The sequence below is a fragment of the Dreissena polymorpha genome, chromosome 3 (assembly GCF_020536995.1).
Source record: "Dreissena polymorpha isolate Duluth1 chromosome 3, UMN_Dpol_1.0, whole genome shotgun sequence".
Lineage (NCBI taxonomy): Eukaryota > Metazoa > Mollusca > Bivalvia > Myida > Dreissenidae > Dreissena > Dreissena polymorpha.
Window position 1 is genome coordinate 152452213 of NC_068357.1, and position 18311 is coordinate 152470523.

The 18311-nt window shown below is 36.6% G+C and overlaps 1 protein-coding gene across 3 annotated transcripts; it reads left to right on the forward strand.

Annotated features, from left to right (window-relative positions):
* Positions 1 to 574: 574 nt before the first annotated feature.
* LOC127872023 (uncharacterized) lies at positions 575 to 13764 on the forward strand. Of its 3 annotated transcripts, none has more exons than XM_052415379.1 (8): positions 575 to 736; positions 1560 to 1689; positions 2841 to 2967; positions 6849 to 6882; positions 7773 to 7910; positions 8941 to 9025; positions 10710 to 10897; positions 11388 to 13764. In XM_052415379.1, the coding sequence occupies exons 2-8, from the start codon at positions 1668 to 1670 to the stop codon at positions 11397 to 11399; spliced, it is 606 nt and encodes a 201-aa protein (XP_052271339.1). In that variant the 5' UTR covers positions 575 to 736; positions 1560 to 1667; the 3' UTR covers positions 11400 to 13764. The 3 variants fall into 3 exon arrangements, with proteins under 3 accessions (XP_052271339.1, XP_052271338.1, XP_052271337.1); XM_052415378.1 differs by having other exon boundaries at positions 576 to 736; positions 1560 to 1715; positions 11754 to 13764; XM_052415377.1 differs by having other exon boundaries at positions 576 to 736; positions 11754 to 13764.
* Positions 13765 to 18311: the final 4547 nt, after the last annotated feature.

Below are 18311 nucleotides of genomic sequence, written 5' to 3' on the forward strand. Positions count from 1 at the left end.
ATGGCTTTAATGAAATCTTGTAAACGCTCTGAAAATCACATTTTTTGTTTGCCCACTCGCCATGAAACTTTCTCATATAATCCACTTTTATGATATCTCGGTCAAGCCTAAAACTGGTTCCGTTTCATTGAAAAACATGTTCATAAGGGGGCTGTAGGGAAAGAGTGGACGTATACGGGACCTAACCGGGTCTAAGTGAGGTTAGTTGGAACTTACTTCCAAGATGGCGTCGTTTTCGTGTATTTCGTGAATGAGTAGAGGATATTTTCACCCGGTTAGTAACTTCATATGAATTTTTCTTGTAAATGACTACGCCATTTCGGCCATACAGTGTTTGCGCTTCCTTCGTTTGCCCCCCCCCCACCCCCTTGCATGGAAATAACCTTATCTGACTAGAAAGACTGGTGAATACTGACGAGTTCAACTTTGAAAAATCACCATGAACCTCGCTCAGAACACTTGTTTAAATGATATGAGCCGCGTTCTGAGAAAACTGGGCATAATCAGAGCGACTCTGGTCCCTGGCCGTCTTTACCTTATATGGTAATCATAACCATATATGTCACAACACAAACATCTATAAATAAACGTTATGAATGAGTGTAATATGACCATATATGAAGAAAGCGTAATCAAATAACGTGCGAGGGGTACCGAATGGAGAAACAAGAAAAAAACATCGTTGGAATAATCTCCCCTTTTGATTGCACACGAGCTTTCAAACGGTTGAGATCCGGTATTGTATACGTTTCTGACATTGTTTTGAGATCAAGAAGTCATTTCGGCGCTTATATATTTCAGTTTTGTTTTTGAACTTGCAATAGCTATCTTTTAATTGTGATTTGTTGTATTTCGACGTTGTAAAGTGTATAATTCAAAGTGGCATTCATTTTCGCGACCAAGTCCTAGTAACTCGGTGTGAGTGAACGAAGGATTTGTGTTTACTTTTCATCTTAAGTTCAACTGTGCGTTTTATTACCCATTTTGTGATCTATTAAAAACACGTGCTTCGCGCATTTGGATACTTACAGTGTGTTTTACACTTGTGCAATAATTGACGCTTTTGATGTGTTTATAGTGACTGTGTGATATTTGCATTGAATGAACACTTACCAGTGGATTGCAATTTTGAGTGACACTTTAATACTAATTATTAAAAAACAGGTGTTTCGCGCATTTGGACACATTCAGTGTGTTACACACTAGTGCAATAATTGACACTTTTGACATGTTCATAGTGATATTTGCACTGAACACTGACCAGTGTATTGCAATTTTGACACTTATTGATTATTGAAAACTAGTGCTTTTTAACTTGTGTGACCTTTATTTTTATTAAAGCGTGATTGATCTGTTTTGTTTATATTCTTTTTGTGTAGTTAGATACACATAAGACAAGTTTAGTCGTCCTTATTAGTCTTGTTGCAATAGTATTGTTAAGCCAGGTAGTATTTGGGTTGTTAAGACTTGTCTTTTTATAATTAGTAGATTTATTACGCAGGCTCTTTTGAACAGGATGCAGTGTTGTGTCAGGAAGCATTTTCCTTTTATTTTTTCAGGTGCCCAAGACAGGAGAAAAGTGAACCGTATTGCTGGGGACTCCAATGCTCATCGGATTAAGGATATTCTTCCTGATGATATAGCTGTCAAATGCCTGCCAATCTCTGATGAGAATATGTAATGACAATGGTATAGAACAGTAATTACAGTTTCAGGTTTGTTTCTATTAATGGTATCACATGTACACATTTTTCTAAACGTTAAAACGAAATGATTAATGAAATAAACAAAAGGTTACCGTTTAAACGGTATCCATATGTCAGTTATAAAAGCGTCATTGACATCGCATTTCCAAACTGAAAGTAATGATTATTTCCAGAAGTTATATTCAGATCATAACCCATTTGGGCAATGACGTCATATTAAAACCAACTGTTCTTGCCGTTGTTGAGTCATTGGGTACACATTTTCTACTTACATGCCGTAGTATTTTATAACAAAGACAAATAAATATTGAGCCCACATTTCTTCAATAAGACTACATCTGTGTAAAATTTTATTGTTTTCTACCTAACAAGATGTACATAAAAACGAGTATCTGTTTATTAAATTAAAAATGAATGCGGATGAATAAATGTCGGAAAAAATTTCCTCATGCACGTTGTGCTGACGCGCGTCAAATGTTCAAGACAATTCGGGGAATGATCATGCAACAAATAGCTGGAAATTTTTCCCGAGCACTTTGTGCCGACGTGTGTCAAATATTCAAGCCGTCTAGGTCGTACATGGTGTTTTGTTATGTTTACGCTGTTGTGAATAAGGGCCATCTGGCACACATGATACAAATGTATACCAGTCTTTTTTTAACAGCTTTTAATAAGTTTTGCAACATTGTAACGTAATGAACTAAAATGGATCATGTTGATATCAACAGTCGTTTAAATGTTTACTGTTTTTGTAAACATTTTTGAGAAAACACGAAATGCCACCATTTAAACGTGATACTCATAGTTTCTATAAATGATGTAATTATTTCATTTCTTTATACTTAAACAGTTCAAATGTCAAGTCCTAAGCTTCGTATGATAACAGTATTTGTCATCAATATAAAGTTAAACTTATTATGCTGATGTGCAATGATTGGCATCATTGCGTTTTCTAACTAATTTGCATGGTTATATATTTTATTTAAGCGTGTGGAATATTTTACAGATTGTAGGGAATTGTAATTGCAAACTTTTCATTTTAATCTTGAGGCAAAGCATGAATTTTCCTTGTGTATTCATTCATGTATATTTGTGATTTATTTACACAGACATTCGCCAACTCAGTTTTCAAAGGTGCCAAATTTTCTTGTGATCGTTTTCGCCATGCATTGTTGAGAGACTTGCGGAAGATGGATGTTCAACAGCTGTATCTTCATCTAGGCTCAAATGACATTCTTACGAATGAAGCGGTGTTTTACCGGTACATATACAATTATAAAAAAAAGCTTTGATATTTAAATTTAATGTAGTTGTTTCCCATAACTATATAAATGTGCAAAACTAACATTTTACATGGTTTATTCCTCAATGAGTCATGGAAACTTGCAATCATTTTAGAAGTGTTATCTAGTTTCTGATTTATAAATAAAGTATTTCACAATATTTTCTATTATCCATGTTAATTTGACATTTTATGCTCCCCCAAAAAATTTGGGGGGGAGCATATAGTGGCCGCTTCGTCAGTCCGTCTGTCCGTCAGTGAAGAATTTTTGTCCGGGCTATTTCTCAGCAACTAAAGGCCGGAATTCAATGAAACTTAATGGGAAGCTTCACTATTAAGAGGAAATGTGCATATTATCAGCGGGTTTTGGTCGGATGATTTGTCACAGAGTTATGGCCCTTTTAAATTTTTTATTAACTGTACATATAGTGCAATTCTTGTCAGGACTATTTCTCAGCAATTAATGACCGGAATTCAATGAAACTTTATGGGAAGATTTACTACCAAGAGGAGATGTGCATATTATCAGCGGGTTCTGGTCGGATGATTTTTTACAGAGTTATGGCCCTTTGAAATTTTCCATTTACTGTGTATATAGTGCAATTCTTATCCGGGCTATTTCTCAGCAACTAATGACTGGAATTCAATAAAACTTTATGGGAAGCATCACTACCAAGAGGAGATGTGCATATTATCAGCGGGTTCTGGTCGGATGATTTTTTCACAGAGTTATGGCCCTTTGAAATTTTCCATTGTACATATAGAGCAATTCTTGTCCGAGCAATTTCTCAGCAACTAATGACGGGAATTCAATGAAACTTTATGGGAAGCTTCACTACCAACAGGAGATGTGCATATTATCAGCCGGTTCTCGTCGGATGATTTTCCACAGAGTTATGGCCATTTGAAATTTTCCATTGTACATATAGTGCAATTCTTGTCCGAGCTATTTCTCAGCAACTAATTACATGAATTCAATGAAATTTTATGGGAAGCTTCACTACCAACAGGAGATGTGCATATTATAAGCCGGTTATGGTCGGATGATTTTTCATAGAGTTATGGCCCTTTGAAATTTTCTAATAACTGTACATATAGTGCAATTCTTGTCCGGGCTATTTCTCCCCAACTACTGACTGGAATACAATGAAGCTTTATGGGAAGCTTAACTACCTTGAGGAGATGCGCATGTTATTAGTGGGTTCTGGTTAGATGATTTATTTACAGAGTTATGGCCCTTTGAAATTTTTAAGTTACTAAACCATCCATTGTATTATTTTGTCCAAAGTTATGCCCCTCAAGACGTTTCCTTTTATCTGAATATATAGTGCAATATTGTGACAAAAAAACCTTTGTGGAGCATCACCCGTCTCAAACGGTTTCTTGTTTCATTATTTGCTGTCTACAATTAATTTTACATGAAATAGCAAATGTTTTATTTATGCGCATAATATTAACAATATAATTATACATATTTGTTTATGTAACTATTTTGATAGGTAAGTCAGTCTGCAAAGAAAAAGAACACATTTGTATATATTTTACTCCACATTTTTTATGCCCCCTTTGGAAGAAAAGAGGGTATATAGTTTTCGCACTGTCTGTCACACTTTTCTTGTCCGCTCTCTAATTCAAATAGTTTTCATCTGATCTTTACCAAACTTGGTCAGAAGTTGTATCTAGGCAATATCTAGGTCAAGCTCGAATATGGGCCATGCCGGGTCAAAAACTAGACCATGGGGTCACTTAGTGCATTTTAAGGTTTAAGCATGGTGTCTGCTCTCTAATTGAAGTAGTTTTCATCTGATCTTTACCAAAATTGGTCAGAAGTTGTATCAAGACAACATCTAGGTCATGTTCGAATATGGGTCATGCCGGGTCAAAAACTAGGTCACAGGGTCACTTAGTGCATTTCAAGGATTAAGTATGGTGTCCGCTCTCTAGTTTGGGACTTATTTTGCATTTCTAAATTAACGTTTTTTATGCCGCCGAAGGAGGGCATATAGTGATCGCACTGTCCTTCCGTCTGTTTATCTGATGTCTGTCTGTCCGTCCGTCACACTTTGTGTTTAGGTTTCGAAAAATGCTCATAACTTCTTTTGTCGCTTCAGATGTAACATTCATATTTGATATGCATGTGTACATGGACAAGGCCTTTCCATACGCACACAAATTTTTACCCCATGACCTTGACCTTAGGGTCCGTGTTTAGGGTTCAAAAAATGCATTCAGATTTCGAAAAATGCTCATAATTTCTATCAAAGCATTTATTGGGGGCATACGTCATCCTATGGAGACAGATCTTGTTTAACAATTTAATTGAAAATAATATGTTGTCAACATGAAGTGTATATATGCAAGATCACATTCCCAGTGACAACAACTCTTTAATTGTTGACTGTATTTTAGCTGGACTATTATATATGAAATATATATAGTGGAGCTATCCTACTCACCCCGGCGTTGGCGTTTCCGTGAGCGTGCAAATGATAAAGTTTGCGTACTACTTCAAATATTTTCAATGTCCATTGACATATTGCTTTCATATTTTGCATACTTGTTTACCAACATGATCCCAACCTATAAACAAGAGCAGACCACTGTATCAAGCATTTTGACAGAATTATTGCCCCTTTTATACTTAGAATATGCATATTATTGATAAATCTATGTTAAATTGTGCGTACTACCCCAAATATTTCCTATGTCCTTTAACATATTGCTTTGTTATATTGCATACTTGTTTACCAACATGACCTTTAACCTACAAACAAGAGGAGACCACTTAATCAAGCATTTTGATAGAATTACGGCCCCTTTTATACTCAGAATATGCATATCATTGATAAATCTATGTTAAAGTTTGCGTACTACCCCAAATATTTCCTATGTCCTTTGACATATTGCTATTATATTTTGCATACTTGTTTACCAACATGACCCCAACCTATAAACAAGATTAGACCACTGAATCAAGCATTTTGATAGAATTATGGCCCCTTTTTTACTTTGAGAATTGGACATTTTGCTTAAATTCACATAACTTCTTTATTTATGATAAGATTTTATTAATACTTTGACAAAACAACACTTACCTGAATACCACAATGGATTCCACCCGTGCAATACCAGTGCTCCAGCTAGGCCTAAATCGAAGGGCGCCCCGCCCTGCCCTCCCGAACCTCCGCCCTGACCTTCCTAGGGCCCCCCCTGCCCTTAAATTTTTTTATTTTTTTTTTAATTTTTTTTTTACATATGAGGATTAATAAATCTCTTATTAAAATACATTGTAATTAATTTATTCCTCATTGTAGTAATTAAATTTGAATTGTTTAATGACAATGAGAATAATTTATTCTTACAATTATTGATAACACATAAATTAACATGCATGAGGAAGCATTCTAGAAACGCCCGCGCGCTCGAAAGTGCCCTTTTGACAAAATACTGCGCGTCCAAAGTGCCCTTTTGACAAAAAATCCCCCTGCCCTTTTTAAATCCTAGCTGCAGCACTGCAATACCCCACGCCCCAACCCAGAATCCCTGCCCCCCCCCCCCACCCCCCCCCCCAAATTTTTTGTTTTCCTTTTTTTATTTTTGAAAGATCGTCAGATCGTCTAATAAATGACCACACCCCATGTTATACCCCCATCTCAACCCCCCTACCCCCTCCCCAAATTTGTTTTTTTTTCCTTTTTTTATTTTTGAAAGATCATCTAATAAATTATTGAATATGAACAATTTCCCCATGATGGCTTACGTTATACTGTCAAGCACTCGAATAGTCGAGGGCGCTGTCCTCTGACAGCTCTTGTTATCTATTTTTATTAATGAAAATGATTGTATTGAAATAATTTCAGAGATGTAGCTGACTTGTGCGATTGGGTGCATCAGGTCAGTCCAGACACTGAGGTTGTCTTTTGCAAAGTTTTCTGAATAAAATACATTGAATTTAGTGGTTTGATAAAAATAGAAAATGCCCAGAGCCAGTAGCACTGACACTTGCAGTGTGATATAAGAAATGGCAAAAATATTTTGAACCTTCTCCCATAACAGATATCTCCCTGTTAGCTAACAAACGTTTTTTTGACTGATAGTTCAGTCACATAAATGTGAGGGGACTGTCAGGATGGTTTTTTTTAAATAATAATTATTGATTAAGTGATAAGAAAATATTGAAATTGTGTTCATTGTTATTTGAACTAACTTTAAGAAAGTATTGAAATTGTGTACATTGTTATTTGAACTAACTTGCTTACATTACGTGCATTTTAAGGATTAAGTATGGTGTCCGCTCTCTAGTTTGGGACTTATTTTGCATTTCTGGATTAACTTTTTTTATGCCGCCGAAGGAGGGCATATAGTGATCGAACTGTCCTTCTGTCTGTTTGTCTGATGTCTGTCTGTCCGTCACACTTTGTGTTTAGGTTTCGAAAAATGCTCATAACTTCTTTTGTCGCTTCAGATGTAACATTCATATTTGATATGCATGTGTATATGGACAAGGCCTTTCCATACCCACACAAATTTTTACCCCATGACCTTGACCTTAGGGTCCGCGTTTAGGGTTCGAAAAATGCTCATAATTTCTATCAAAGCATTTATTGGAGCATACGTCATCCTACGGAGACAGCTCTTGTTTAACAATTTAATTGAAAATAATATATATGTTTTCTTATCTAAGTTAATGTCAAAGTTCTTGTTTAGTAGGTATTTATTGGTTAAAATGATGAAAAATAAATGTTTAATATATTTTTATGTTTCACAAAGTTTTATATTTAAAGGAGGCGCACAATCGGTGTCCAGAATGCAGGGTTGTTTGCTCCAACGAAGACGCTTTGCTGAGCCACTTCTGCAGTCGCGAAATCAAGCAACCAGAGACTGGAAAAGAGAGTAAAATTAAGCTGATAGGCTCACCAATGGTATGACTTTAAATCACTAACTTGTGTATGCTTGACAAGCATTTTATGTACAAATAAAGTAACAAAAAAAGGAGGTCAACACATGCACTTTCCCATATAAAGCTTTCTGTATCTTTTAGCAACTAATTACACGATTTTGTGTTGACATACTCAATATGATAGTTATAGCCCTATATAACTGGTATGTTCATTTTAGTTAATCTTTCTATTTTATTAAACCTGTTTGTTATAGCTAGATTGCTTGAAAAACACAACCAGGATTATTTTTATGCCCCCGGATCGAAAGATCGGGGGTATATTGTTTTTGGCCTGTCTGTCATTGTATGTGTCCATTTGTGTGTGTGTGTGTGTGTCCCAAAACTTAAACCAAAACTTTAACCTTCATATTAACTTTTGCAATATTGAACATAGCAACTTGATTTTTGGCATGCATGTGTATCTCATGGAGCTGCACATTTTGAGTGGTGAAAGGTCAAAGTCAAGGTCATCCTTCAAGGTCAAAGGTAAAAAAAAATAATTCAAAAACTTTAACCAAAACTTTAACCTTCTTCATAACTTTTGCAATATTGAACGTAGCAACTTGATATTTGGCATGCATGTGTATCTCATGGAGCTGCACATTTTGAGTGGTGAAAGATCAAGGTCATCCTTAAAGGTCAAAGGTAAAAAAAAAAATCAAAGTGGCGCATTAGGGGGCATTGTGTTTCTGACAACCACATTTCTTGTTAGCATTGTCTTACCCCTGTTACATGCAATGTACATGTGGCTTATTAAATTGGAAACCCTGGTTTGCATGAGAATATTTTGCAAAACATAGTTGAAAAAACATACATGTATACAAACTTAGTCATTACTGTTAGTATAATGAGCACCTCTATTTCTGAATATTTTGATTGGATGGTTATGGGCCTTTATGCGTGTGTCACATTTATGTATGTGAAAGTGTGTAATTAGACAAAAGAATTTATATTTTTTTATTTTTTGGGTAACAATCACTTATTTTAGAGTTAGTTATAAGTAAATCTTACAGATTGCATCTGCTAATCATGAACTCAACGAAGTCAGCTCAAGGAAGTGGAAGGCATGCTTGGAAAATAGAAGTTTCCATTATGAAGGCAAATTTTAGTATATTTCAAATTTGTAACCAAATGATCTTGAATGAAAATTTGATTGAACATTTGTTATCTGTCAAGAGAAACAGTTTGAAGTGAATGAATTAAGTATTGCCTATTGTCTATAAGTTAATTGTGTGACCTGAACCCTGTGAGGGATATTACTTATTTTTATACGCCGGTTTTGAAAAAACGGGACGTATTATAGTTTCACCCTTGGCGGGCGGCGGCGTCCATAACAGTGTCCACTCTCTAATTCAAATAGTTTTCATCTGATCTTCACCAAACTTGGTCAGAAGTTGTATCTAGACAATATCTAGGTCAAGTTTGAATATGGGTCATGCCAGGTCAAAAACTAGGTCACGGGGTCACTTAGTGCATTTGAAGGATTTAGCATTGGTGGCTCTCTAATTGGAGTAGTTTTCATCTGATCTTTACCAAATTTGGTCATAAGTTGTGTGTAAATGATATATAGGTCAAGTTCAAATATGGGTTATGCCGGGTCAAAAACTAGGTCGCGAGGTCACTTAGAGCATTTCATGCATTTCGCATGGTGTCTGCTCTCTAAGTGAAGTAGTTTTCATCCAATCTTCACAAACTTTGGTCAGAAGTTTTATCGAGACAATATTTAAGTCAAGTTCAATTATGGGTCATGTCGGGTCAAAAACAAGGTCAGGGGTTCACTTAGTACATTTCAAGGATTAAGCATGGTGTCCGCTCTCAAATTGAAGTAGTTATCATCCGATCTTCACCAAATTTGGTCAGAAATTGTGTCAAAATGTTATCTAGGTCAAGTTCAAATATGGGTCACGCCAGGTCAAAAACTAGGTCACGAGGTTACTTAGTGCATTTCAAGCATTTAGCACGGTGTCCACTCTCTTATTGAAGTAGTTTTCATCTGATCTTCAACAAATGTGGTCAGAAGTTGTATCTAGACAATATCTAGTTCAAGTTCAAATATGGGTCATGCTGGGTCAAAAACTAGTTCACAGGGTGCATTTCAAGGATTTAGCATGGTGTAAGCTCTTTAATTGAAAGAGTTTTCATCCGATCTTCACCAAATTTGGGCAGAAGTTGTGTCTTAATGATATCTAAGTCAAGTTCAGATATAGGTCATGCCGGGTCGAAAACTAGGTCACTTAGTGCATTTCCAGCGTTTAGCATGGTGTCCAAAACCTTCAAACGGGTGTATCTTGTGACAGTTTAGCACTCTTGTTTATTACATTAAAGCCACACACCTTGAAATGAAATACATGTTACTCAGTACATATAGATGCAATTTGAAAGTGTGCAAAATTGTCATTAAATCTATAGCCTAGTTAGCAAGTAATTTATTTTTTTATATTTTAAAACTGAATGTATGATTTGTATACGTACATGTTCAATTCGAGAAACACAATTATTTTTAAGTTTTAAAGCACAAGAAAGACGGATTTCTACCTTGCAACCACCAGATATATTCTAATTGGCAAAGATAAAATATGTTTCTTATTTATATCCAAATTTACTATGCCAGATATTTCATTTCAAGGTGTGTGGCTTTAAGGAATGTTTTTTAAATGGGTATATTACCAAGATCTGCCCAGCCAGGGTGATATTAACCTTCAGATGTTAAAGCTTTCTAAGAATTTTAAGGCTTGCCTTTTATACTTGAAATGATAAATCATTAACATGTTTTGTTCTTTAGGAACATACAAACATTTCCCACCCACCATGTGGATCAAGATGTTTGGGCTGATGATTCTGGGTCGTATGTGTGGACAAGGTGGTCTTCATTACATCATGATGCAGCTGTGTACATGTATTCAACAACACGTTAACCTGTCCCAGCGGATGTTGATGCTCTTAAATGATGTGGAGAACAATCCAGGACCGGTACTTTATGACAAAATATACATCGTTTATTGAATAACTATATATATTTATTTTAACATTAAAGTGATTTTTTCTTGCATTTTTGTGCCTTTTGTTACTGAGAACTATTTTATCATATGTTGGTGATTGAAACCCAGGACCTGTAAGTGCTTCTTAATATTTGCAACAAATGACAAATCATGTTAAGTTTTTGAAACATCTGTTTTTTGTTCAGTTAAAGGACATATTGAACTCACTAATTGCTAAGTTAACTTAGATGCATCAAGTTTTTATTGATGATTTCTACTTTCTGTTGAATCATTATCCTTTCCAAAGCCAGAGAGATATAGTGTTGGCGTTTTCCATCGGTCAGTCTGTCAGTCCATCCATCTGTTTGTTACAAACATTTTAGGGCTTCATATCATGAATTTAATAAGATTTCAACATGGAAAAATAAGTGTATGCCATATTCATACAATAGTGCAAATTTACTTGTTTTCTTTCTTTTTAGATTAGTTATTAACAGAAGAACAGAACAGTAACATACTTTTATTACATTAACAGAGGCTCTGATTAGATGTGTATCTGCGTAAAGAACTCATAGAAAATATCAATATATAGATAAATATAAAAAAAATAGAGTTAAACAAATCATGGTGAAATCCACAATACACACCAAGAGCTATTAGTAGGCTTATCTCCATTGACTTATTTCACAGTAAATCTCTTTTTTTTTTGCCTTTTCATTAACATTTCAATCAAAAATAACATTTGTGAAAAACTTAGTCAATGATTATAACTAAAGTTAAAAATGTGGACACTGTAAGTTAATTGACTTTGGCTTCCAATCTGCAGTTTACAAAGTTGCTTGTTATAGGAGTATTCGTGCAAATGGATATCCTGCAAGGAAGACTTCCACTCCATAGGACAGCAAGATGCACATATCATCTCTCATGTGGTTCAAGAGAAATGCTGTAGATGGGGAGACTGTACCAAAGTCCTGAGCTTTAATAGTCTTGAAATCCATGAACTTAAACATCTCTATGATGTGAGTTTAGCACTGTGTATGAACTGGTGTTGCTTCATTTTCTGCATATCTTTATCTCAGTCTTCTCTAGTTTTGATGGTCAAATACATATTGTCTGCCAGTTTTTTTCCCCCAATACTGCCGTTCATCGTTTGCTTGCATCAAGAGTTTTAAAAGAAATTAAAACTCATTTGTTTAGTTAGAATCTTATGAAAGACTTAAATGGCCATGTTTAATACAATTGTATAACAACATATACGAGCTAAAAAAATAGTTGGAATAATTAATGTATATATGAACATAACAAATTTACTTAAAATCATAGGTCTTGTTTTTGTCTGCCACTATAAGAACCAGAACATATTTCGGACATTCGAGGATTGACTTGCTGTGTTAGAGGATCATCAGGTGATGGAAGAAACCAGGCTTTTTTCGACTCAATGTTGATGAAACCTGATCGACATGCTCATCTTGGTTGAGTAAGCCTGGGTTGAGTGTGTCCAAAAAGTAGGTAACCTGGTGAAATCTTAGGAAAACATTGTAACCAGATCCAGGTTTATTTGACTGACAGACCGATGGACAGTGGGTCAACCGTAAATCCCTTCATGTGAAAACGGTAGGGACAAAATAAATATCACATTGCTCTTCTGAGTTCATTTGTAAACTAAGTTTTATCACAAAATTAAAATGGTCAATGTATTATTTTGTGTATTTAAAAATTATGTGAATATTAAGTTTCATGAAATCTTACTGAGTTTTCTCAATTTTAGCTACTATTCGGACATGGACTGACGGACAAATGGGCAACAATGTCGCAATTTGTTTACCAAGTTTTATAAGAATTGTTTCATAAAAGTAACCAATGTGTCTGTTCTATGTCGAGGTAACTACTAGGATGAAATACACAAAAAGATTTTGGTTCACAATAGGGTAGGCTCCGCGTGCCGTGAACCGGGCAACAGCTTTTGTCATTTAACATTTGTGTTTTAATGGCATAAGCTGGCAGATACCCTTTAACTTTAATGATGTTTTCCGATAATTTCTCGGAAAATACAATCTAGCAATTTTGATTAAATTTAGATTACTAAAAATTAATATTATATTTATGCCCCCCTTGGAAGAAGAGGGTTATATTGTTTTGCACATGTCAGTTGGTTGGTCCACCAGATGGTTTCCTGATGATAACTCAAGAACGCTTTGGCCTAGGATCATGAAACTTCATAGGTTTATTGATCTCGAAATAGTAAAATGGTTTCCGGATGATAACTCAAGAACGCTTACGCCTAGGATCATGAAACTTCATAGGTACATTGATGATGACTCGCAGATGACCTCTATTGATTTTCAGGTCACTAAGTCAAAAGTCAAGGTCACAGTGACTCGAAATAGAAAAATGGTTTCCGGATGATAACTCATAAATGCTTACGCCTAGGATCATAAAATAAAAAAATCATAGGTACATTGATAATGACTGGCAGATGACCCCCTTCATAGGTAAATTGATAATGACTGGCAGAAGACCCCTATTGATTTTCAGGTCACTAGGTCAAAGATTAAGGTCATAGTGACTCAAAACAGTTTAATGGTTTCCTGTTGATAGCTCAAGAATACTTAGGTCTATGATCATGAAACTTCTCAAGTACATTGATCATGACTGGCAGATGACCCCTATTGATTTTCAGGTCACTAGGTCAAAAGTCAAGTTCACAGTGACAAAAACGTATTCACAATGGCTGCCACTACAACTGACAGCCCATAGGGGGGCATGCATGTTTTACAAACAGCCCTTGTTCTGTGTTAAAATTATGTACACGTCTGCGTTATAAAATATGTTCACATTTGAAATAAAGCTAAAAATGTGTATTGTTGTTATTAATAATTTGAACCGAATTGCTCTGTGGGAAGTAAAAGTACTTCAACCAGACCTAAATATGTGGGTAATTAAAGAGCACGAGAAAAGATGAAAATTAAGTTAGCTCAACCATTTTAAGCAATATTACTGGGTCACACTTTTTACGATGCGAAACCTGAAGGGTCCTTAGACTATGATGATTACTTACACGAGGAGTGTCCTATTCATTGCTGCCGCATGATCCTATCAGTAACGCATTAACGCTTGTATCGTTAAAGCAAGTCGTATATTCACGTTTATAAATATTTAAATAGAAAATAAAGGTTTAATTGTCGCATATCCACCGCATGATGTGTTTCTTATAAAGTGCACGTATATTCAAACCGAACAATTTTGTCCTTAGATAAAAATATACTACATGTGATCATATGTGGCCTCACAAGGCTTATTATGAATTTATTATATCGCCATCGCAATGAGATGTAAATAGTTCATACATGCACAGTGTACTTTCAACACAACCAAATCACACTTATAGTCGCGTCTTGCGAAAATAGGTCTTAATGCGTATGCGGCCAGCGTAAGTCAAACACGATCTGCGCTATTTCGCAGTGATTGTTGTTAGGTCAAAAACGTGCATGAAGAAGTCCGGATTTCCGCAGTGATTTGGCCAATGCTGTGGGTGATTTCTCTGAAATCAATAATTAAAATATTCTGATTCATTCATTCGGGTCTACAGGCGTGAAATTTCCCCATCATTTAATTGTTTGTTGATAAAGGGTATTTAATGTGAAAAGCTTGGTAAGACAGCTACGCCGAACAACCGAACTAGCATTCATTAATTTGATCAAAATATGCACACAGCAGAATGATTGTGTTTCTTACATGGCTTTTAGAAGAACAGACCATGCAGGCGAGCAGTGAACAATATGATTAGGTTTAGTTGCCCTAACCCTATATACCCTTGGTATGACTTGTGAGTGTTGAACTAATGTGCTACAGCATCACTTAAATACGAACATACGATAGTCAGGTATCCCCGCATAATGACATATAGAATATTACTGGGTAGATACCGCTTGGCAAACTTGAGCCTGGGATAGTCGGTTATACCCGCTTTGTGAAATTAGGAATATAACAGGTTTGATATAGCATTAACAGTACGTACTTGGGGGTTATAGGAAATACCCGCTATATGACTATCCTGTATATAACTAAATGACGTCAAAAATACAACTGATGTGATACGGCATTACTTATACGAGCATAGGGTAGTTAGGTATAACTCGCCTCCTACAAAAATGACCTGATTCGATTTGCTTTGAGAGGCCATGTGCCCATTGTGTATTTTCCATACACCCTGAGAAATTTCCATGCACCCCGAGTAATCGGTTGAGATATACTGGATACACAGTTAGTAACTGATTGTGTATAGGATATACACCCTCAGTTCCCTTCTCGAGCTTCGCTCTCATACACCATCAGTTACAAACAGTGTAACTAATACGGTATTACTTATAACAGGATGGGGTAGTAGTATATACCGCTATATAACTCGCTAGTATAGTACAGGCTTGATACGGCATTACTTATATACGAGCATTGGGTAGTAGGATATATCCGGTATATAGCTCGCTAGTATAGTACTGGCTTGATACGGCATTACTTATATACGAGCATGGGGTAGTAGGATATACCCGCTATATAACTCGCTAGTATAGTACTGGCTTGGTACGGCATTACTTATATACGAGCATGGGGTAGTAGGATATATCCGGTATATGACTCGCTAGTATAGTACTGGCTTGATACGGCATTACTTATATACGAGAATGGGTAGTAGGATATACCCGGTATATAACTCGCTAGTATAGTACTGGCTTGAAACGGCATTACTTATATACGAGCATGGGGTAGTAGGATATACCCGGTATATAACTCGCTAGTATAGTACTGGCTTGATACGGCATTACGTATATACGAGCATGGGGTAGTAGGATATACCCGGTATATGACTCGTTAGTATAGTACCGGCTTGATACGGCATTACTTATATACCAGCATTGGGTAGTAGGATATATCCGGTATATAGCTTGCTAGTACAGTACCGGCTGGATACGGCATTACTTATATACGAGCATGGGGTAGTAGTATATACCCGCTATGACTCTCTAGTATAGTACCGGTTTGATACGGCATTACTTATATACGAGCATGGGGTAGTAGAATATACCCGCTATATAACTCGCTAATATAGTACTGGCTTGATACGGCATTACTTATAATGAGCATGGGGTAATAGGATATACCCGCTATATAACTCGCTAGTATAGTACCGGTTTGATACGGCATTACTTATATACCAGCATGGGGTTGTAGAATATACCCGGTATACAACTCGCTAGTATGGTACTGGCTTGATACGGCATAACTTATATAAAGGCATGGGGTATTAGGATATACCTGGTATATGACTCGCTAGTATAGTCCTGGGTTGGTACGGCATTACTTACATACGAGCATGGGGTAGTAGTATATACCCGCTATGGCTCGCTAGTATAGTACTGGTTTGATACGGCATTACTTTTATACGAGCATGGGGAAGTAGGATATACCCGGTATATGACTCGTTAGTATAGTACTGGCTTGATACGGCATTACTTATATACGAGCATGGGGTAGTAGGGTATACCCGGTATATGACTCGCTAGTATAGTACTGGCTTGAAACGGCATTACTTATATACGAGCATGGGGTAGTAGTATATACCCGCTATGACTCGCTAGTATAGTACTGGCTTGATACGGCATTACTTATACCGGGTATACGAGCATGGGGTAGTAGGATATTTCCGGTATATGACTCGCTAGTAAAGTACTGGCTTGATACGGCATTACTTATATACGAGTATGGGGTAGTAGGATATACCCGTTATATAACTCGCTAGTATAGTACCGACTTGATACGGCATTACTTTTATACCAGCATGGGGTAGTAGGTAAAAGCCGGTATATAACTGGCTAGTATAGTACTGGCTTGAAACGACATTACTTATATACGAGCATGGGGTAGTAGGATATACCCGCTATATAACTCGCTAGTTTAGTACCGGCTTGATACGGCATTACTTATATAAAGGCATGGGGTAGTAGGATATACCCGGTATATGACTCGCAGGTATAGTACTGGCTTGATACGGCATTACTTATATACGAGCAAGGGGTAGTAGTATATACCCGCTATGACTCTCTAGTATAGTACCGGTTTGATACGGCATTACTTATATACGAGCATGGGGTAGTAGAATATACCCGCTATATAACTCGCTAATATAGTACTGGCTTGATACGGCATTACTTATAATGAGCATGGGGTAATAGGATATACCCGCTATATAACTCGCTAGTATAGTACCGGTTTGATACGGCATTACTTATATACCAGCATGGGGTTGTAGAATATACCCGGTATACAACTCGCTAGTATGGTACTGGCTTGATACGGCATAACTTATATAAAGGCATGGGGTATTAGGATATACCTGGTATATGACTCGCTAGTATAGTCCTGGGTTGGTACGGCATTACTTACATACGAGCATGGGGTAGTAGTATATACCCGCTATGGCTCGCTAGTATAGTACTGGTTTGATACGGCATTACTTTTATACGAGCATGGGGTAGTAGGATATACCCGGTATATGACTCGTTAGTATAGTACTGGCTTGATACGGCATTACTTATATACGAGCATGGGGTAGTAGGGTATACCCGGTATATGACTCGCTAGTATAGTACTGGCTTGAAACGGCATTACTTATATACGAGAATGGGGTAGTAGTATATACCCGCTATGACTCGCTAGTATAGTACTGGCTTGATACGGCATTACTTATACCGGGTATACGAGCATGGGGTAGTAGGATATTTCCGGTATATGACTCGCTAGTAAAGTACTGGCTTGATACGGCATTACTTATATACGAGTATGGGGTAGTAGGATATACCCGTTATATAACTCGCTAGTATAGTACCGACTTGATACGGCATTACTTTTATACCAGCATGGGGTAGTAGGTAAAAGCCGGTATATAACTGGCTAGTATAGTACTGGCTTGAAACGACATTACTTATATACGAGCATGGGGTAGTAGGATATACCCGCTATATAACTCGCTAGTTTAGTACCGGCTTGATACGGCATTACTTATATAAAGGCATGGGGTAGTAGGATATACCCGGTATATGACTCGCAGGTATAGTACTGGCTTGATACGGCATTACTTATATACGAGCAAGGGGTAGTAGGATATACCCGCTATGACTCGCTATTATAGTACTGGCTTGATACGGCATTACTAATATACGAGCATGGGGTAGTAGGATATATCCGGTATATGACTCGCTAGTTTAGTACCGGCTTGATACGGCATTACTTATATAAAGGCATGGGGTAGTAGGATATACCCGGTATATGACTCGCTAGTATAGTACTGGCTTGATACGGCATTACTTATATACGAGCATGGGGTAGTAGGATATACCCGCTATATAACT